Source organism: Phyllobates terribilis, unplaced genomic scaffold, assembly GCF_046119375.1.
Source record: "Phyllobates terribilis strain yellow unplaced genomic scaffold, ASM4611937v1 Scaffold_9__5_contigs__length_417890890, whole genome shotgun sequence".
NCBI classification, from domain to species: domain Eukaryota; kingdom Metazoa; phylum Chordata; class Amphibia; order Anura; family Dendrobatidae; genus Phyllobates; species Phyllobates terribilis.
In genome coordinates this window covers 192,493,373-192,516,221 of record NW_027362769.1, presented here as the reverse complement: position 1 = coordinate 192,516,221, position 22,849 = coordinate 192,493,373, and the positions used below count along the sequence as shown (strand labels likewise).

The 22,849-nt window shown below is 51.7% G+C and overlaps 1 protein-coding gene across 1 annotated transcript in view; it reads right to left on the bottom strand.

Annotated features, from left to right (window-relative positions):
• Positions 1-624: 624 nt before the first annotated feature.
• Positions 625-22,849, bottom strand: part of SCTR (secretin receptor) — a 333,777-nt gene continuing 311,552 nt past the window's right edge. Inside the window, 1 exon segment of the mRNA XM_073646134.1 lies at positions 625-5,060. Within this exon segment, the coding sequence (XP_073502235.1) occupies positions 4,878-5,060 (183 nt within the window). The 3' untranslated portion in view covers positions 625-4,877.

Here is a 22,849-nt window from a genome sequence, read left to right as displayed (position 1 = left end):
GCTGGCGGGGTCCCGAATAACGGGGGGATTTCTGTGCATGTATGACGGGTGAGTAACAGCGGAGCGCCCCCTACCTGTGAGGAGCAGCAAAGCGCCTTCTACCTGTGAGGAGCAGCAAAGCGCCTTCTACCTGTGAGGAGCGGCGGAGTGACCCCAACCTCTCATGAGCGCCCCCTACCTGTGAGGAGCGGCGGAGCACCCCCTACCTGTGAGGAGCGGCGGAGCGCCCCCTACCTGTGAGGAGCAGCGGAGTGCCCCCTACCTGTGAGGAGGGTGGATTACCCTTCCCTGTGAGGAGCGGCGGAGTGCCCCCTGCCTGTGAGGAGCAGCGGAGCGCCCCCTACCTGTGAGGAGTGGCGGAGCGCCCCCTACCTGTGGGGCTGACCCCTTGTGTCTGTAGTGCACAAGTGTTTTGTGTCCCTTCCCCTGATGACGCCATGTAGATGGTGAAACATGGAGGGGGCACTTATTTTAACAGTTTGCCCTGTTCTGCTTATAAGTTTTGGCGCCCGCGTTGCCATTGATTTAGGAATAGCAGCACATTTTGCTCAATATAAAGTGTCAAATTAGCAAACAAGGAGAAGCCGATTTAATGGGTTTATTTCTACACCCTCCTTTATGTCTATGTAATAAAAGCGCGGGTTTCGTCCTGTTAGTGAGGGCTAGTTAGCGGGGTCTCCCCTTTATGTGTTGTAGGATCCCCTCCAGGACTGTATGTACCCCCTGGTTTTTCTGTAGCGCAGCAGCACATAATCCCCTCCATGTCACCCTCCATACACAGGGGGGCTGCATATGGTAATCGGGGTCTGGAACTGCACAACATTTCACGCCGCTGATCAGAGACGAAAACGATTGGGATGTAAGCCCCCCATAACACGGACAGCACCCGCCCTCCCCTGTGGCCCCACGTTGCTTTGCGGGTGTCCTGTGCGCTGCTCGCGGTTGTCTCGATGGATCGTTAATTCCGGAACGTTCCACAGGTGATGGATCGGGGGTGCACATTCTGGGAAAGACGTGTTTATTATAATCTCACTATGGAGGGATAATAACTGATTACATGCGAGGGGCGGTGTCATGGCGGTCAGCACCCGCTGTGGTCCAGGAGCCAGACACATCTCCGGGATCCGGCGCTGCGGCATATGATCAGTGATCCCGTGGGTCTCTGGCGTCCAATCAGCGGTGACCCCAATTTGTCGCCATTCTCACACAGATAGAAGAATCTCAGTACAAATCCTGGGTTAACCCTCTCACCACCAAAGAGCCCCTTCCCCCGACACCTCCGCCGACATGGTGGTATGATAATGTTCTGCACATTTATCTGCAGAGTCCCCCGGCGCCTGCGGTCAGCCTTTTCCATGTGTCTGCTGCTCCGAGCGCTGATCCTGGGGAGATCCTGCCGGCTCCACGGGTCTCCGCACAGATGGATGGGGTCAGACTCTTGTTTGTCGTCAGTCATGTGATGGCGGCCTCCGGCCGAGGATGTCAGATGAGGCTGGTCATGGGGGTGGAGCTCTTGTTTGTCATCAGATGAAGCTGGTCATGGGGGTGGAGCTCTTGTTTGTCATCAGATGAAGCTGGTCATGGGGGTGGAGCCCCTGTTTGTTGTCAGATGAAGCTGGTCATGGGGGTGGAGCTCTTGTTTATCATCAGATGAAGCTGGTCCTGGGGGTGGAGCCCCTGTTTGTTGTCAGATGAGGCTGGTCATGGGGGTGGAGCTCCTTTTTGTTGTCAGATGAAGCTGGTCATGGGGGTAGAGCTCTTGTTTGTTGTCAGATGAAGCTGGTCATGGGGGTGGAGCTCTTGTTTGTTGTCAGATGAGGCTGGTCATGGGGGTGGAGCTCTTGTTTGTCATCAGATGAGGCTGGTCATGGGGGTGGAGCTCTTGTTTGTCATCAGATGAGGCTGGTCATTGGGGTGGAGCTCTTGTTTGTCATCAGATGAGGCTGGTCATGGGGTTGGAGCTCCTGCTTGTTGTCAGATTAGGCTGGTCATGGGGGTGGAGCTCTTGTTTGTCATCAGACGAGGCTGGTCATTGGGGTGGAGCTCTTGTCTTTCATCAAATGAGGCTGGTCATGGGGGTGGAGCTCTTTTTTGTTGTCAGATGAGGCTGGTCATGGGGGTGGAGCTCTTGTTTGTCGTCAGATGAGGCTGGCCATGGGTCTGGAGCTCCTGTTTGTTGTCAGATGAGGCTGGTCATGGGTCTGGAGCTCCTGTTTGTTGTCAGATGAGGCTGGTCATGGGAGTGGAGCTCTTTGTCGTCAGATGAGGCTGGTCATGGGTCTGGAGCTCCTGTTTGTTGTCAGATTAGGCTGGTCATGGGTCTGGAGCTCCTGTTTTTTGTCAGATGAAGCTGGTCATGGGGGTGGAGCTCTTGTGTGTCGTCAGATGAGGCTGGTCATGGGTCTGGAGCTCCTGTTTGTTGTCAGATGAGACTGGTCATGGGTCTGGAGCTCCTGTTTGTTGTCAGATGAGGCTGGTCATGGGGGTGGAGCTTTTGTCTTTCATCAAATGAGGCTGGTCATGGGGGTGGAGCTCCTTTTTGTTGTCAGATGAGGTTGGTCATGGGAGTGGAGCTCTTGTTTGTTGTCAAATGAGGCTGGTCATGGGGGTGGAGTTCTTGTTTGTTATCAGATGAGGCTGGTCATGGGGGTGGAGCTCTTGTTTGTCATCAGATGAGGCTGGTCATGGGGTTAGAGCTCTTGTTTGTCATCAGATGAAGCTGGTCATGGGGGTGGAGCTCTTGTTTGTCATCAGATGAGGCTGGTCATGGGGGTGGAGCTCTTGTTTGTTGTCACATGAGGCTGGTTATGGGGGTGGAGCTCTTGTTTGTCATCAGATGAGGCTGGTCATGGGGGTGGAGCTCTTGTTTGTTGTCACATGAGGCTGGTCATGGGGTGGAGCTCTTGTTTGTCATCAGATGAGGCTGGTCATTGGGGTGGAGCTCTTGTCTTTCATCAAATGAGGCTGGTCATGGGGGTGGAGCTCCTTTTTGTTGTCAGATGAAGCTGGTCATGGGAGTGGAGTTCTTGTTTGTTGTCAGATGAGGTTGGTCATGGGGGTGGTGATCTTGTTTGTCATCAGATGAGGCTGGTCATTGGGGTGGAGCTCTTGTCTTTCATCAAATGAGGCTGGTCATGGGGGTGGAGCTCCTTTTTGTTGTCAGATGAGGCTGGTCATGGGGGTGGAGCTCTTGTTTGTCGTCAGATGAGGCTGGCCATGGGTCTGGAGCTCCTGTTTGTTGTCAGATGAGGCTGGTCATGGGTCTGGAGCTCCTGTTTGTTGTCAGATGAGGCTGGTCATGGGGGTGGAGCTCTTTATCGTCAAATGAGGCTGGTTATGGGTCTGGAGCTCCTGTTTGTTGTCAGATGAGGCTGGTCATGGGTCTGGAGCTCCTGCTTTTTGTCAGATGAGGCTGGTCATGGGGGTGGAGCTCTTGTGTGTCGTCAGATGAGGCTGGTCATGGGGGTGGAGCTCTTGTGTGTCGTCAGATGAGGCTGGTCATGGGTCTGCAGCTCCTGTTTGTTGTCAGATGAGGCTGGTCATGGGTCTGGAGCTCTTGTTTGTTGTCAGATGAGGCTGGTCATGGGGGTGGAGCTCTTGTTTGTCATCAGATGAGGCTGGTCATGGGGGTGGAGCTCTTGTTTGTTGTCACATGAGGCTGGTCATGGGGGTGGAGCTCTTGTTTGTCATCAGATGAGGCTGGTCATTGGGGTGGAGCTCTTGTCTTTCATCACATGAGGCTGGTCATGGGGGTGGAGCTCCTTTTTGTTGTCAGATGAAGCTGGTCATGGGAGTGGAGCTCCTGTTTGTTGTCAGATGAGGTTGGTCATGGGGGTGGAGCCCCTGTTTGTTGTCAGATGAGGTTGGTCATGGGGGTGGTGATCTTGTTTGTCATCAGATGAGGCTGGTCATTGGGGTGGAGCTCTTGTCTTTCATCAAATGAGGCTGGTCAATGGGGTGGAGCTCCTTTTTGTTGTCAGATGAGGCTGGTCATGGGGGTGGAGCTCTTGTTTGTCGTCAGATGAGGCTGGCCATGGGTCTGGAGCTCCTGTTTGTTGTCAGATGAGGCTGGTCATGGGTCTGGAGCTCCTGTTTGTTGTCAGATGAGGCTGGTCATGGGTCTGGAGCTCCTGTTTTTTGTCAGATGAGGCTGGTCATGGGGGTGGAGCTCTTGTGTGTCGTCAGATGAGGCTGGTCATGGGTCTGGAGCTCCTGTTTGTTGTCAGATGAGGCTGGTCATGGGTCTGGAGCTCCTGCTTTTTGTCAGATGAGGCTGGTCATGGGGTGGAGCTCTTGTGTGTCGTCAGATGAGGCTGGTCATGGGTCTGGAGCTCCTGTTTGTTGTCAGATGAGGCTGGTCATGGGGGTGGAGCTCTTGTCTTTCATCAAATGAGGCTGGTCATGGGGGTGGAGCTCCTTTTTGTTGTCAGATGAGGTTGGTCATGGGAGTGGAGCTCTTGTTTGTAGTCAGATGAGGCTGGTCAAGGGGGTGGAGCTCTTGTTTGTCATCAGATGAGGCTGGTCATGGGGGTGGAGCTCTTGTTTGTCATCAGATGAGGCTGTTCATGGGGTTAGAGCTCTTGCTTGTCATCAGATGAAGCTGGTCATGGGGGTGGAGCTCTTGTTTGTCATCAGATGAGGCTGGTCATGGGGGTGAAGCTCTTGTTTGTCGTCACATGAGGCTGGTCATGGGGGTGGAGCTCTTGTTTGTCATCAGATGAGGCTGGTCATGGGGGTGGAGCTCTTGTTTGTTGTCACATGAGGCTGGTCATGGGGGTGGAGCTCTTGTTTGTCATCAGATGAAGCTGGTCATGGGGGTAGAGCTCTTGTTTGTCATCAGATGAGGTTGGTCATTGGGGTGGAGCTCTTGTTTGTCATCAGATGAGGCTGGTCATTGGGGTGGAGCTCTTCCTTGCCTCTCGCTGGCTGCTCCGGCTGAGCTGAACCACCTGCGTCAGGACGCTGCCGCCATTACTCACCGTCGAGTGCTTATTCTGCCGCAGCCAGAAGTGTTTCCTTAGGTGATATCTGCGCCATTTTCTTTGGATCTCAAACTGCACCTGTGGGAACAGAACCAGAACTTGGGTCAAACGCCACAACATATCGCAACTAGAGATGAGCGTTGTTCGACTTGAACTGTTCGCCAATCTCAAATTCGAGCTGTTTTGGGCGGTGTTCGAGCTGTTCGGCGAACACGAACGATTTGAGAAAAATTCGGCTGTTCGAGGTTATGTTCGATAACTGTTCGTGCACCAAAATCATAACTGGATTTTTTCTCAGTAATGATGAAAATTAATGTTAATACGCAGCTTGAGTGTACAGCGGGGTGGGGGGAGGGGCAGGGGATGGATCTCTGCAGGAACAATGAAGATCTCCATTTTTTTTTCTCTTTCCCGCATTTACAGTGGGGAGGTGCAATCTGTCAGCCTATCAGCAGCGCACACACGGAGCGAAGTGCTTTTTTTCACACAAGCAAGGGCATGTGTCATTGGCAGTGTATGTCACATGTCCTTGCCCTATAAGACCAAGCCATTTTCACCGTTGCCACCATTTTCTCACTGCTGCAGCTGCGTGTTAGACGGCACCGCTGTTGCTGTGTGCGCTATACCTTGTTAATTTCAAGCCAATTTTCGCACAAATCTACAGATAGCTTGGGAGTAGGGAATAGTTGTGATTGCAGTCCTTTTAAGGACTAGGTTACAGCATTTCCTACAACTTTTATCAGGCAGGTCTGTGCTCTTAAATAGATAGGTTGTGGGAGTAAAGACTAATTGTAATTGGAGTCCTTTTCAGGACTAGGTTACATCAGTTCCTATCAGTTTTTGCCAGGCAGGTCTGTGCCAGTGCTGTGCAAGTTTTTTTCACAGCATTTGGCTAAATCTAGCAAAGCTAATCCTTTTTGGCCTATTGCAGAGTGTGTTAGTCAGTGGAGTAGCCTATCTGTGTTGCAAGATATACCACCTGTGTATAGAATACCATTTTTTTTTACTGCACCTAGTGAAGTAAAACCTTTTGGGCATAGCATCATTCTATTAGTCCATCTATACTGACCTCCATCAGGTTGCAAACTGAATACAATTTTTTTCTGCATCTACCTCTGAAAAAATATTTGGCCTTCTAGCAGTGTGTGGGACTTTCTCTATTAGTCCATCTATACTGACCTCCATCAGGTTGCAAACTGAATACAATTTTTTTCTGCATCTACCTCTGAAAAAATATTTGGCCTTCTAGCTGTGTGTGGGACTTTCTCTATTAGTCCATCTATACTGACCTCCATCAGGTTGCAAACTGAATATAATTTTTTTCTGCATCTACCTCTGAAAAAATATTTGGGCTTCTAGCAGTGTGTGGGACTTGGTCTATTAGTCCATCTATACTGACCTCCATCAGGTTGCAAATTGAATATAATTTTTTTCTGCATCTAACCCAGCCAATAGTTTTGGCCTAATACCACAGTTTGGCCACTCAGCTCTGCTCGGTTCCCATCCATTGTTTTTTTGTGCAAACAACTCCAGAGTTGTGAATTAGTTAACCACCAAAATGAGTGGAAAAAGGCCTGCTGCTGGTGGAAAGGGGAATAGGCGTGTTGGGAAGGGGAAAAAAGGTTGTGTCCGTGGGGTAGGTGTTAAAGCACCAGTAACATCTGCAGAAGAAAGACCATCTTCCAGCCAAACTAAGATGTCTACTTCTTTTAGCGGACAATGTGATAAGATCCCTTTCTTACGGCCACGCCAATCGCTACAAATTCCAGATGAGGCACAAAAACAGCAGGTGCTTCAACGGATATCAAGTGCTCCTTTAAGTGGGCTCTCCTCCACATCAACTTCAACATCACAAATACTCCAGTCCTCAAAGGTGTCACCCAAATCGCACTTGCTTCCTCACAGCTCCCAAATCTCCAGCTGCCCGTCTGAGTATGAGGTAGAACAGATGGTTGAGTCTGCAGAGCTGTTTACTCATACTATAGCCTGGGAATCAGAGGTCGACTCCAGCGCTTCTGTGAATCCAGACGAGGAAATGATCTGCACTGATGCCCAGAATCTTTATGAGTCGGATCCAGGACCAGACGCAGAAGGTTCTGACCATAATGTAGACCCTCATTCCCAAACTGTAACTCCTGTTGGTGAAGACAATGAGGAAGACGATGATGAGACTCAAATACTTGATTGGAGCGACAACTTTAGTTTTTTGCCAGGGCAGGAACAGGTTGGCTCTGAGGACGACGGGTGTGATAACGCACAGGGTGATGATGATGAGTCAGCCAAGAGATGAGGTTGACGCGCCCCCTGGGCCATGTTGTTAGGCTTACCCGGAGCCGGATCAGATGGGGGTTGTAGTCTCCGAGTGGCTGTGACCCGGTCCGTGCCCAGGGTGTCAAACTCAGTGTGCGGCAGTCCTTGCAGATGTTCTTAGTGTCGACTACGCCACCCGTTGATTTGCGGTCAAAAGGCCGCCGCTGCAGGATGGTCCGCTGAGGCTGGTGGTGTGTGTGCAGCTGTGGTAGTATAACCCCCAACGGGAGGGGTATAGCCTCAGGGGGTCAGACGTGGAGGATGGTGGTTGTGAAGGTGCAGCAAGGAGACTCAGAGGCATGAAATGCAGTTCAGGGTTTTTATTCACTGGTGTTGCTCGGGTCACTCTGTACAGCAGTGACCACCCAAGCCGTGCTGCGTCCACCAGGTGCGGGACTCGGTCAACTCCCGGGCAATTCCTGAGTATGGTCCTGAGCTCCCTTCTTCTCTCTCTCTGGCCGTTCCCACCAGGGATCCACCTGTGTCCGGCTCCCTCGGGTCTCTTGGTGGTTGAACCTTCTCTGGCTTCCCTGACCCTATGCTCGGTATGCCATTCTGGTGGATTTGGTGAGGGTCGTGGCAAATCTTGCCCACGACCTCCGGTTCCTGGCTAAGGTTTGCTTTTGCCTCCGCCAGCTTGGGATCCGGTACCCTTTTGCCGACCCTTCACCCTTATCAGTTCTCATACGGGCTCTTGGGGTCCCCTCTCGTCCTGCGCCTCTGGGTCCCTCTTCCTTCTCCTCTCCTGGAGTTACTGCTGACTCACAGACTGACTGACTGACTGACCCTGTCCTAAGATGGTGCCCACCTTATATACTCCCTCTATGTGTGAGCTCAGGTGACCAGCACCCAATGAGCTCCTACATTTACCCAGACTACTCCCCCTATCTGCCCCTACACTACTGGGATGTTCCACCCCCCTCCCACTCCAGCCAGGGACAGACGCTGTCGTACCTGCACATATACTGGTGGGAGTACCGTTGTTCTGTCCCCCGGAAATGGGATGTATGTAGTGCATGCAGCCTACTAGCTCAGTTCCATACTCCATCCTTACCCGGGAGTGGAATACCACACCTCTGGGTCGAGGTGCAATACCCCTGTAGCAGCCGAGTCCTCAGGGTGCTACATTCCCCCCTGGTAAATCACAGCACGTCCTCGGGCTGTAAAAGAATAAAATATCCAAAAACATACAATTTTTTTTTTTTTCTTTCATAACATAAACATATAAAACATATAAACACTATCAGCAGCATAAACTTTTCATATAAACCTTCTTGTTCCTCCGGCGACGGTGCAACTTGTGACCGGGTAAGTGCCACAGTCTCTGGTAGAAAAACACAGTTCCTTACAAAACCAGTAGGGGGCACCTTAGGAAGCGCAACTATGTACAAAAGGGGAATATGGCCGCTCTCAGTCCTCGACCAGTGGGATTAAGGAAAGAATGACCGCTCTCAGTCCTCGGCCAGTGGGGAAAGGGAATGGCTGTTCACAGTCCTCAGCCTGTTAGGGGATAGGGACACACGGGTATTCACTTGCTGGTCCCGACGGGGACTACACTTTGGTAGCAGCAGTTTTTGTACCCACACGGGTAACTATTTACATATTCTATTTACAGTTCATCAGTGGCGGTATGCTCTTGGCTGAGGGTAATCTTTAGACCCGTCCGGGTCCTCTTGATCCTCCTCACCCCGTAGATCCTCCTCAGTCAGTCTATGCACATGCAGGGCATACGGGCCCTTGGCGCACTGATGCCGGGTGAAGGTGACCTCATCACCCAGGTATAGGTCACGATCTCTGTGTCCCTCCGGTAGGTGGGACTCGACATCTCTTCTGGTCACGAAGACGTCGCCGGGGGTGTGATGGTCTCTGATGAAGCCCCAACCGTGCTGCAGTTGGAATTTAATTACAGTCCCGGTGGCACGGGGACCGTGGGCTGCACGGGGGTTCCTTCGGGTCCGGCTCTTTTGTTCTGCACTCTTTACTTGCAGCCACTCCTCGTGGACCCGTCTCTCTCTCCTCTCTCTGTCGAAGACCTCTAACTGCTGCCGGCAGCACTCCGCACGCTCAGCTGCAGCCGCCCAGGTCTCCTCGGTGAATCCCATTAGGTCCTCACCGGTAAAGTCCCACTCGAACTGGGCTTCCTCCAACGAGAGTGGGGTGATCTTGGCGGGCGCCGGAGCCGGGATCAGGGGCTCATCCAGGGGTCTTTCTTTCCGGAGTCGGGGATGGTGGTACTCCGGTGGCCACACAGGGGGCTGCCCATCCGGGCAGGTGTCTTCACCCAGGTGTGGCGCTGTGGACGTTGAGGGCGCGGTGGTGGTAACGGCGCCCGGGTTCACCAGGCCTTGCGACCAGGCCTGGGGCACCCTGAAGGTGAAGGGCACCGTGAAGACGGCGGCGCCCGGGGTTACTTGGCCCAGCGACCAGGCCGGTGGCATGATGGTGGTAGAGGGCGCAGTGAAGACGGCGGCGCCCGGGGGTACTCGGCCCTGCGACCAGGCCGGTGGCGCTTCCTGCTTGGCCGCGCTCAGGGTTGAGGCACGTGACGTTACAGGGGGCGTGGCCGCGGCTCCGGCCGCTTGAGGCCTAGCTTGGAGCGATGACGCAGCGGCTACGGGAACGGTGAGTGGGGCTTCGGGCTCTGCGACGGGGAGCTGGGGCAGGTTTACGGCTTCTGGGCACGGGATGTTGTCGTCCCCATTACCTGCCTTCATCTCTTTGGCTCCCTCCGCGGCGTCGTCTCCGGCCGTCGTCCATCCTTCGCCGTCCTCAGAGGTGGACTTGCTCCTCGCTGCGGGTGGCATGCTTCGCTGGCGGGCTCCGGCCTGCCGGGCCATCTCTCGGGTCCACTCCGCCAGTGTTTCCTGCTGCACCCGGGCCATCCTTCGTGCTAGGCCCTCCAGCGCGGTCTGTGCACGCACCCGATCTCCGGGGAGCTGCGCCAGGATCTCCAGCAGGCCTTCTGGAGTGGCGGCCTGCAACAGGCTCCTGACCACTGGGTCGGTGCTGCCTGACTCTCCCTCCATCTCCGGGTGTGTTCTCTCTCGACTCCCCCAAGCTGCTCCTATCTTCACTCTTTTGTTCTGTATCCGCCCACATTGGGGGTCGTCCTGGGGCAACTTTGTGATTGCCAGTTCCAGGGGCAGTTCCCTCACGCTGATGGACATATCAATCATCACAGTCTCTGCTGGTGGGGGCGGTTTCAACTTTTGGCGCCATTTTCGGTCCTGGCCCACGATGGGAGGTGTCCTCTTGCCATCCTTTGGCACGCCCATAATGGCGTCCGCTCTGCCAAGGCGGGAAATCTTCTCGGATGGCGGGAATCGCTTCCCAGTGGCGGGAAACACTGCAGATGGCGGGAAAAGACTGCAGATGACGGGCAAATGGCGGGAACTGATCCGAGATGGCGTCCGATGGCGGGGACCCTCTGGAACCGGCGGGAGACTTCTTTTTACGGTAATTATGAACTTTTCTTCAGGCACGCAGTACCCGGTGGTTGCGGGCACGTGATCCTGCCGACTACGCCAAAGTTGACGCGCCCCCTGGGCCATGTTGTTAGGCTTACCCGGAGCCGGATCAGATGGGGGTTGTAGTCTCCGAGTGGCTGTGACCCGGTCCGTGCCCAGGGTGTCAAACTCAGTGTGCGGCAGTCCTTGCAGATGTTCTTAGTGTCGACTACGCCACCCGTTGATTTGCGGTCAAAAGGCCGCCGCTGCAGGATGGTCCGCTGAGGCTGGTGGTGTGTGTGCAGCTGTGGTAGTATAACCCCCAACGGGAGGGGTATAGCCTCAGGGGGTCAGACGTGGAGGATGGTGGTTGTGAAGGTGCAGCAAGGAGACTCAGAGGCATGAAATGCAGTTCAGGGTTTTTACTCACTGGTGTTGCTCGGGTCACTCTGTACAGCAGTGACCACCCAAGCCGTGCTGCGTCCACCAGGTGCGGGACTCGGTCAACTCCCGGGCAATTCCTGAGTATGGTCCTGAGCTCCCTTCTTCTCTCTCTCTGGCCGTTCCCACCAGGGATCCACCTGTGTCCGGCTCCCTCGGGTCTCTTGGTGGTTGAACCTTCTCTGGCTTCCCTGACCCTATGCTTGGTGTGCCATTCTGGTGGATTTGGTGAGGGTCGTGGCAAATCTTGCCCACGACCTCCGGTTCCTGGCTAAGGTTTGCTTTTGCCTCCGCCAGCTTGGGATCCGGTACCCTTTTGCCGACCCTTCACCCTTATCAGTTCTCATACGGGCTCTTGGGGTCCCCTCTTGTCCTGCGCCTCTGGGTCCCTCTTCCTTCTCCTCTCCTGGAGTTACTGCTGACTCACAGACTGACTGACTGACTGACCCTGTCCTAAGATGGTGCCCACCTTATATACTCCCTCTATGTGTGAGCTCAGGTGACCAGCACCCAATGAGCTCCTACATTTACCCAGACTACTCCCCCTATCTGCCCCTACACTACTGGGATGTTCCACCCCCCTCCCACTCCAGCCAGGGACAGACGCTGTCGTACCTGCACATATACTGGTGGGAGTACCGTTGTTCTGTCCCCCGGAAATGGGATGTATGTAGTGCATGCAGCCTACTAGCTCAGTTCCATACTCCATCCTTACCCGGGAGTGGAATACCACACCTCTGGGTCGAGGTGCAATACCCCTGTAGCAGCCGAGTCCTCAGGGTGCTACAAGGTCAGCAGAGGAGGTGGAGGAGGATGCTAGTGACGACGAGGTCAGGTTGCGCCTTCCTGGACAGAGACGTAGTACTGGAAGCACGTCAACAACTGCATCCTCAAACACAACTCTGCCTCTGACCACAAGTCGTGGTGGCTCTTCAGGTCGCATGGGCTCTAAGCCTTGCATAGCCTGGGCATTTTTTCAGATCGATAAAGATGACCCAACTCGTGTTATCTGTAATATTTGTCAGCAAAAGCTAAGTAGAGGTCAAAAAATACATAGTTTGAGTACTTCATGCATGAACCGGCACATGGACATGAAGCATAAGTTGCAGTGGGAAGCTCACTGTGCTACAATGCGGCCTAGCCGGCCGGGCCAACCACCGTCTGCCATATCTTGTGCATCCGCGGCCTCTTCATCCTCTGTGACTGGGGGGACAGCAGTCACACCTGTTTTGGGGCGCAGACCTGCCACCTCTTTACCCGCAACAGCCAGCGTGATTGGCAGGTCATCATTTTCTTTGGAGGTGGTAACACCAGCTGGTGTTGAGCGCTGTCCGACATCGATAGCACCACCTTTGGATCAAGGCAACCTAACATGTCCGCCTGCATCTTCCTCACAGACCGGCAGTTTGCCGGGGACACCCTTATCAACCCCGCTAAGCACAACAGCCAGCCCTCGGTCCCTCAGATGTGGACAAGTAAAAGACCATTTCCTCCTAGCCATGAGAAAGCTAAGAGGTTGAATTTCACCATCTGCAAGCTCTTGGCTACAGAAATGCTGCCTTTCCGCCTGGTGGACACAGAGGATTTTCGAGACCTTATGTCCGTCGCAGTGCCCCAGTACCAGATGCCCAGTTGGCACTACTTCTCAAAGAAAGGTGTGCCTGCGCTCCACCAGCATGTCGCACACAACATCACCGCTTCCTTGAGAAACTCTGTGTGTGACAGGGTGCATTTCACCACAGACCCTTGGACGAGTAGGCATGGACAGGGGCGTTACATGTCGCTGACTGGGCACTGGGTAACTATGGTGACAGCAGGACAAGGGGCTGCTGTCCAAGTCTTACCGTCCCCACGAGTTGTGCGTCAATCCTCTTTATGTCAAAGTTCCTCCACTGCTTCTGCCTCCTCAACCTCCTCTTGGTCCTCCACCTGCACCCAAAGCCTGTCTGGTCATGCCACAAGCTTTCTAACTGCACAGAAGGGATCCTGCACACCTCCTTACTATGCTGGCAGCAGGGCTCAACGTCATCAGGCGGTTTTTACTTTGAAATGTCTGGGAAATGTGAGTCACACAGCTGAGGAGTTGTGGTCAGCTCTGGAGAACCAATTTCATGAATGGTTGTCTCCACTGGACCTGAAACCAGGGAAGGCCGTGTGCGACAATGCTGCAAACCTGGGTGCGGCCCTTCGCCGGGGCAATGTCACACACGTGCCTTGTATGGCTCACGTGTTGAACCTGGTTGTCCAGCAATTTTTAGCCCACTATCCCGGACTAGATGGCCTTCTGCAGAGGGCACGGTCGCTGTGTGCTCACTTCCGCCGTTCGCATCCCGCAGCTCAGCGACTTACATCTCTACAGAAGTCGTTGGGCCTGCCACTTCACTGGCTAAAATGCGATGTGCCTACCCGGTGGAATTCAACTCTGCACATGTTGCAGCGACTGTGGCAGCACCGACAAGCCCTGGTGCAATACGTTCTGACGTATAGCCTGGGCCAATGAGATCCAGAGGTGGGGCAAATCACGCTGGAGGAGTGGTCTCAGATCAGGGACCTATGCACCCTTCTGCACAGTTTTGAAATGGCGACGAAGATGATTAGTGCTGACGATGCCATTATCAGCATGACTATTCCGGTGATTTACATGCTGGAGCACATGTTAAACAGAATTCGGAGTCAGGTGGTGGCACAAGAGGAGGTGGAGGAAGTAGAGGAGGAGGAGTTATATGCGGAAGGGCTAACATCTGCAAGGTCCAGACGGTCGGCAGCACCAAGGCGGCAGGCATGTGAGGGTGGGGGAGATGGTTTTGCCAGGGCGCATGGTAGCAGCCAAACTAGTGAGGAAGGTGCAGGAGCCCAGGAAGAAGTGGAGGACGAACTGATGGAAGACTCATCAGATGAGGGAGACCTTGATGACATTTCTGTTGTGCGAGGTTGGGGGGAGAGGACAGAGGAAGGAAGCATGATTGTTACCTCGCCACCAACACAACAGGGACTTGGTGCTCCTGGATGCGCAACACACATGAGTGCCTTCTTGCTGCACTACCTGCAACATGACCCTCGAATTGTGAGAATTAGAAATAATCCTGACTACTGGGTTGCCACACTGTTAGATCCCCGGTACAAAAGTAAATTTGCAGAAATTATTCCTGCCATAGAAAGGGATGCACGCATGCAGGAGTATCAGCAGAGACTGTTGCAGAATCTTACATGTGCTGTTCCACAAAACACCAGTGGTGCACGTAGTGAATCTCACAGTTCCAACTTGCCAACCGTGGGACCGTCAAGTGTTCAGCACTCAAACCGTAACAGAACCACAGTATCTGCTGGTAACATCAATTTTGCGGAATCATTTCACCACTTTTTTAGCCCATCCTTTGCAAGGCCACAGGAGACAAGAAGTCTGACACATAGTCAACGCCTAGAGACGATGGTACAGGAGTATCTCCAAGTAAACATTGAAGCCACGACTGTGTCACTGGACCCTTGCTCTTTTTGGGCTTCCAATCTGGATAAATGGCCGGAGCTAGCCACTTACGCCTTGGAGATCTTGTCATGCCCCGCAGCCAGCGTTCTGTCTGAACGTGTGTTCAGCGCTGCTGGTGGTGTGCTGACAGATAAGCGCACGCGGCTCTCCACTGATAATGTAGACAGACTCACGTTCATAAAGATGAACAAATCATGGATCCGAAATGACTTTTCTACCCCTGTGTCATCCTGGGGAGAGTAAAAGCTTGATGATTGGTTAAAATCACCCTACCAACCGTTTTAAGCTTTCAAATTACTAATCATGTTTATCTGTATCTTGGCTGGAAAATAATTTGGGCCTTGTAGCAGTTTGCAGCACTGATCCTATTAGGCCATCTATACTAAGCTCCACCAGATTTAAAATTAATAATCATGTTTATCTGTATCTTGGCTGGAAAATAATTTGGGCTTTGTAGCAGTGTGCAGCACTGATCCTATTAGGCCATCTATACTAAGCTCCACCAGATTTAAAATTAATAATAATTTTTAGCTGCATCTAGCCCGGAAAATAATTTTGGGGCTCCGAGATGCGCAAGACACATAAGTGCCTTCTTGCTGCACTACCTGCTACATGACCCTCATATTGTCAGAATTCGAAGTAATCATGACTACTGGGTTGCCACACTCTTAGATCCCCCAAACTTTTCGATCAACCATTTCATTTTAATAAAGACCAAAAAAATGGTCATTTTTGAAATTATAAGCATTAGCAGATTATTAGAAACTGAAATCAAACAGTTTTAAACTCAAAACTTTATCCTAGGTGATGTTACATTTGCACATAGGACCCCTTGTTCGAAAGGAGCTTCTGAACTCTCTCGTCCATTGAATTTGTCAGGTTTTGGATGGTTTCTGCTTCAATTGTTTTGCTTGAGGACAGAATACCCTCCCAGAGCTGTTGCTTAGATGTGAACTGCCTCCCGCCATCATAGACACTCCTTTTGATGATGCTCCAGAGGTTCTGAATGGGGTAGAGGTCAGTGGAGCATGGGGGTCACACTATAAGTTTGTCCCCTTTTATGCCCATATCAGCCAGAGATGCAGATGTGTTATGTGCAGCATGAGACGGGGCATTATCATGCAAAAAAATGATCTTGCTGTGGAATACACGGTTCTTCTTCTTGAACCATGGAAGGAAGTGCTGTTTGAGAAAATCCACATACATTATGGAGTTCATCTTTACCCCTTCAGGGATCCTAAAGGGGCCGACAATCTCTCTCCCCATGATTCCAGCCCAAAACATTACTCCACCTCCTCCTTGTTGGCGCTGTAGCGGTGTTTGCGTGGGGTGTCCATCAACCAGCCATCCTCCACTCCATCCATCTGGACCATCGAGCGCTGCACGGCACTCATCCGTGAACAAAACAGTTTTGAAATCAGTCTTCATGTAATGTTTGGCCCACTGGAGCCGTTTCTGCTTGTGTGAAGTGGATAGAGGAGGTCGACAGGATGGCGTATGTACAGCTGCAAACCTCTGAAGGACCCTGCATCTTGTTGTTCGGGGGACGTTGGAGGCACCAGCAGCTTCAAAAACTTGTCTGCTGCTATGACAAGGCTTTTTTGCCGCTGCTCTTTTAACCTGATGTAATTGCCTGTAGGAAAGAGTCCTCAATTTTCCCTTATCAGCACGCACACGTGTGTACTGTGAATCAGCTACATACTTCTTGATTGTGCAATGATAAGGATGAAGTGTATTGAAACTGTTGATTGTAGTCATGCATTGACCTAAGCACTCCACAATTTGTTGCTTCTCAGCAGCCGACACATCCTTTTTCTTTCCCATTTTGGCAGAAAATGTAGGCTGCTTAATAATGTGGGACAGCCTTCTTAAGTAGTCTTGCCTTTCATTGGACACACCTGCCAAAATAATTAGCACAGGTGTCTGCAATTGCTTACAGTGATATAAAGAGCCCTGACACACATCACCATCAATGAGTTTAACTGACAAACAAACAAATTCTTCCCTTATCACTCCTAAACACTTTTTGCATAATAATTTGGAACGCGGTGTACATGTGCTTTTCCACAAAACACCAGCGGTTCACGTAGTGAATCTTACAGTTCTAACTTGCCAACCGTGGTCTGTATGGAGTTGTTCAATAAAGGGCCCAAAATTAAGATAACATAGACGGGAGAGGTCTCTATGAATAGGAATTCCTAAGTATTTGATACCCTGTGAGGGCCAGGCAAAGGGAAAGTTGGACTGGATGGAATCCTGTATGGATTTGGGGAGGGAGACATCGAGGGCCTCAGACTTCGCTGCATTGATTTTAAAATTTGACCATGTAACAAAGTGATCTATTTCAGCCATAACAGCAGGGATGGATATATGTGATTGAGTGATATATACTAGGACATCATCAGCAAATAGAGAGCACTTGTACTCGGTGCCTCCCACCTCAATCCACCTAATATTGGGGTTATGGCGAATTGATGAGAGCAGGTGCTCCGTCACTAGGATGTATAAGAGAGGGGACAGAGGACATCACTGCCTTGTCCCATTGGTGATTGTGAAAGGTGATGAAAATGTTCTGACGCGCCCCCTGGGCCTTGGGACACCCGGAGCCGGACCCTTTTTGGTGGATGCTGGTGGTTGTAGTCTTCGTGGCGGCGACCCGGTTCCGTGGCTCAAGGCGGTCAAACCAGTGGCGGAACTATTTATGTGGTTTTGATGTTTAAATGTCCGACTACGCCACCCGTGGATTGCGGTCAGAGTGAACCGCCGCTGCAGGGCAGACCGCTGAGGCTGGTGTTGTGGGTGCAGCAGAGCGTAGCATAACTCCCCACGGGAGGAGTATAGCCTCAGGGCAGTGTATGCGGAGGATGGGGGTGATGGTGCAGGGCAGCAACAGTAACGACACGGAGTCAGTGATGCAGTCCAGGGCCTTTACTCACAGTTCTTATTATCCAGACCACGTCTGCAGGTAACGGCTGCCCACGTCGTATTGTGCTCACCAGGTGAGGGGCTCAGACAACTCCCAGATAACTTTGGAGCGCTTCACAGGACCCCCTTTGTGTGTCATTTGTCTGGCCTTTCTTACCAACCCTTCTGTCCGGCTGCCTCGGGCCTCCTCTTGGTAAACTTGGCGCCAGTTTCCCTGACCCTATGTGGTGCCTTCCTAGCGGGTGTAGCGAGGGGCTGCGCCACATAAAATGTCACAGCCTCCGGTTTCTAGCTGAGGGTCATTTCTTGCCTCCACTAGTTTCGGGGACCGGTCTCCCCCTTTGGCCTGACCCCTCCACGCAGGTGGATTCGGGCGTGCGGTGGCGACTCGCCCGTCCGCACCCCTGGGATCCCTTCATTCCTCGTTCCTGGAGCCTTCTCCGCTCCTCTTCCTTCCTTCTCCCTCTTCCAGGCCTGGGCCTCTGTTACTAGGCCCGCCTCCGGAGCAGAGCTCATGCAGAGCCCCTGCTCCCTGCCACTTCTGCTCAGACTTCTCTGCACTGAACTAAGATGGTGCCCACCTTTTATACTCCCTTCTCAATGCACCCAGGAACTGCTTCCTCCCTGCTCCTGCACTACAGGGTTCCCCTTCCTCGGTGTTCCCTCCCCCCACTCCAGCCAGGGACAGGGACTGTCGTGCCCATCTCAGGGGCATATTGGTCGCCCTGCCCCACGGCAATGTGGTGTAATGCATGCAGGTGTCGGGTCCTGATCCACACTCCATCCTTACCTGAGAGTGAGATATCACACCTCTGGGTGAGGTGCAATACCTCTGTAGCAACCGAGCCCTCAGGGTGCTACAGTTCCATTTATCTTCAGCCTAGGTGACGTATTGCGATACAGGGCCGTGATTTTGGCTATAAAAGGGTCCCCTAGACCCCTACTCCAAGCTTTTTAAGAGAATCATATATGGCGTGCCAGGAGACTCTATGGAATGCTTTCTCAGCATCCAACGAGAGTATCTAATTACAAATTTTTAACTGCATCTAGCCCGGGAAATACTTTGTGCCTAGTAGCAGTGTCTGCTAGTCAGCGGATTATCCCGGCTGTTAAGCAAGCTACACCACCTGTAGTTTGGACACTTAATTTTTTCAAAGGAAATGCTTCGGGACCACGGGATACTCAGTGAAGAGCATCAGGAGGCACCCCAAGGCATAGGGGCTGGGACTGGCGGTAGGACGCCTTGCGGTGGACCGCCGAGCTCGATCCTTATAAAAGCTTTTTAACTGCAGCAGCTTTAGTGGACGCTACTGGAGCTGGAATTACGCGGCTGCTGGCATGAGACTTGCCCTCCAATAGATCCTTGTAAATGGATTTAAAGTGTATTCATTCAAATTAGAGAGACAATTTAAATTAAAAAGCTTAGAGCTGCCTCCACCACAGGGGGGCTCGCTCGACCCACCAGCGGACAGGCACCAGTATTGGGATAGGGGGGCTGGCCGTCAGGGTTCACCGCGGCTCTGGCACAAACCCGGCGACACGGAGGTGGCACGGGCAGGAGTGGACTGAACGTGTCGGCTTCTCACTTTTTGGATTTTAGAAGGGCATGACATGCCTATATCTGTGTCTCCCCCTCCTTTTACTCCTCCACCTCTTTTCTTTTCGCATGACTATATGTACTTGTCACTTTTCCATGTGTTAGTTGTGTCTTCTGAGCAGTTTGTCAGCTTTTGGACACCTTTGAAGGTGTTTTCTATGTGTTTCTATGTGTTTTTGTTTGCCTGCCATTGGTTTTAACGGTGTTCGAAGGTGTTCAACGAACCGAACCGAACTCAAACACTACGGGGGTGGCTCAACACTAATCACAACATAGTGTGACACAATAAGACGGCACTGAGACACAGCGATGCGAGGGCGATACACCGTGACGGGGGGACTGATACACTGTGATGCGAGGGCGATACACCGTGACGGGGGGACTGATACACTGTGATGGGAGGGCGATTCAGAGCGATGCGGGGGCAATATACTGTGACAGATGGGCGATACACAGCAATGCGGAGACAAAATACTGTGACGGAGGGGCGATACACAGTGATGCGGAGGCAATATACTGTGACAGAGGGGCGATACACAGTGATGTGGGGGCAATATACCGTGACAGAGGGGCGATACACAGCGATGTGGGGGCAATATACTGTGACGGAGGGGCGATACACAGTGATGCGGAGGCAATATACTGTGACAGAGGGGCGATACACAGCGATGTGGGGGCAATATACTGTGACAGAGGGGCGATACACAGCGATGTGGGGGCAATATACCGTGACAGAGGGGCGATACACAGCAATGCGGGGGCAATATACCGTGACGGGGGGCGATACACATCTATGCGGGTGTCATAGAAATATGTGTCGTAGAAAATATTAACCTCTCTAAGCCACATGAAAGTGCAGGGGCAAAGATAGTCAGAGTAACAGTGGACCTGATACCAAACCCCTCTCCCTCCTCACCTGCCCATTTCCAGTAAGGAAACAGGGGCTAGCAATCTAAAGCTGCCTTTATGTAAAATGGCAGTGTACAAAGAGATGTGAACCATCTTAATTAAAATGCATGGAGTCCTCTTGATGCCCAGATGACTGGAAGAAGATGCCTTTTGTGAGAAAGACAAAGAGATTTAGAATGGACAGGTAGTTAGACAGAAGGTCTTTTCAGACAACAATAGAGACGTGTTTACACACAACTAGAGAAATGGACAAAGCCTTTTCAAACCCCAGGAAATACATTCTCCACAGGAGACGCATATGAATTCAAGTAACACTGTTGGTTTCTGCAGGGGAAATGTTACAATAAGCCAGACTATATGTCTCCAAAAGGGATCATGGAATATAGCAATTTATATAAATCTGATATTAATCAGACATACATTTTCAGCACCGGGGATAACGGGAAGAAGACGGATAATTTTTCACAACTGTAACCCCTGCCAATGAGCCACAAATCCATAGGGGCCAGATAACTGCCAACAGCTATACCGTGTTTGGTCTCTAAATAAAGATAAAATACCGATGGAAAATATGGCGGCAATCTCGGACTTCTGCGATCATCCGGTGAGGAATTTCGTAGAAGTTGGAATTTCATAAAATCCTGAAGGGCTGAGGACAGCCCATAACCCTGCCCAGGTAAGATCATCATGGGAGGGTGTGTGGATGGAACTCAGGGGCTGATAAAAGGTCAAGCCGAATTATCATCTGTGTCAGTGTAGAGAGATGCATATCGTGTATGCAGGAACCCCATTCACTGGGCGTCAAATCGAAGTGCTCTCCTTCGTCTTAACTGAATCCTGATTCGTCCCTATTATCAATGTAGTAAGTTCTTTAGTTAATCCCTTTTTATTTTCTGTAACGGTATATGCTGTATTGTCTTGTCCACCTTATAAAATCTTTTGAATATTTTTCATAAACACTGCCTCTCTTTGGATTAAATATAAAATGTAATAGTTCTGTTCCTTTTGTTCAGTAACCGTGCCTGGAAGCCATACGCTACCTGAAATCAGGCGTCCAGTCAGCCTGATTAAAACATGACTGGTGGTGGCAGCGAGTAGTCTGGGGTTATCGTGGAGTTAGCGGTGATCATATCATGGGTATATACTTATAGTCCATGCGTTGGAATTAAAGGAGTATATACCATACTCTCACTGGTAGTTTTCCGATAACGGGCCTGTTGGTATCACCAGCAGTCCAAGGATGTTCTTATTGCCCTCTGTGCACACAGACAGATTGACCCCACCGGCAAAACCAAGAACCAAATGATTGCTGGACTGTTCTAAGATGACGTAGAGCTAGTCCTTCACCAGAGCCCTGATGATGGGGACGTCAGCCGAGGCCAGGGTGGCGCTGCTGAAGAGGTCCCACCTGTGAATGCCAGCCATACCCGCAACCAGGGTAGTGTGGACCCCCACCTGCAGATGGCCCTGGAGCAGCTCGCCGCATACGATCGTGAAGGACATCTGAAGCTGATTCTGTGATTCCAAGAGCGAGCAGAGCAATGAGAGGCTGAGAGAGTGGACCGAGAGGCTGCTGAGTGAGAGCGGCAAGACGAGCATCTGTACCAGCTGGAGTTAGCCCCAATCCAGAAAAAGCTATCCACCTCATCGAACAGTGAGCCCAGCTATGCCCACAGATTTAAACCCGTCCTGAACATTTTCCTGTAATGGAAAAGGACGGGGGCTTGGACATATTTCTGCGGGGGTTTGAAAAAGACTGCAGGCAGTACCAGCTGTCTTAGGACCAGTAGGCCCGATATTTAACCCCAAAGCTCCAAGGAAAAGCTCTGGAGGTGTTTGCTCCTCTCCCTCGAGACCAAGATGGAGAGTACGAGGCCATTAAGCGGGTCCTGGTAAAAAAGTACCAGCTGACTCCGGAGGTTTACCGCAAAAAGTGCAGAGCCCTCCAACGTGGACCACATGACAGCTACAGCGATGTGGTGGATGGGCTCAGGACCAACTTTCAGCAGTGGATCCAAGGACTGTCAGTCACCACCTTCGAGGACCTGAAAGATTTGATGGTGAAAGACCAGTTTCTTCTTATTTGCCCAGCGGAGGTGAGACAGTTCTTGCTGAACCGAGAGCCAAGGGAGGCCGCTAAAGCAGCACAAATTGGCGATGCGTATGAGGCCGACCATAAACAGGAGTTGCAGAAACAAGACACAGGCTGGGTAGCATGCAGTACACTGGCTCAGTCTGGAGACAACAACACACAGGAGGCCTTCTCCCTCCATACACAGACCGTGTGCCAAACAAAGGACTCAATTTTAACCTCTTAACCTCACCCAGAGGTGAGGTATGTGGGCAATCAGACCCGCCCATCTCTCAAGTTGCCCGTAAAACCTGGTCCCGGATGCACGAAACAATCCTCTTAGTGCTTACGTGCACTAGAGCAACATTCCAGGATTGCATCACAGATGACAACCATCTCTGTGACACATACCTCCTATCAACTATATGTCCGGTAGCTGCCTTACATACATCCCCCCTCTGCCTAAAGCCGTGGGGCTTGGCACCTTCTACTACTAGACAGGGGATTCTGGAGAGGGCATTAGCATTCCCATGTAGCTTCCCAGCTCTATGTTCCACATGGAAGCTGAAATCCTGTAGGGCTAAAAACCAGCAGGTGACTAGCATTTTTCCCTTTTTTCTCCCTCATCCACCTGAATGGGGCATGGTCTGATACCAATTTAAACTTTCGTCCCAACAGATAGTA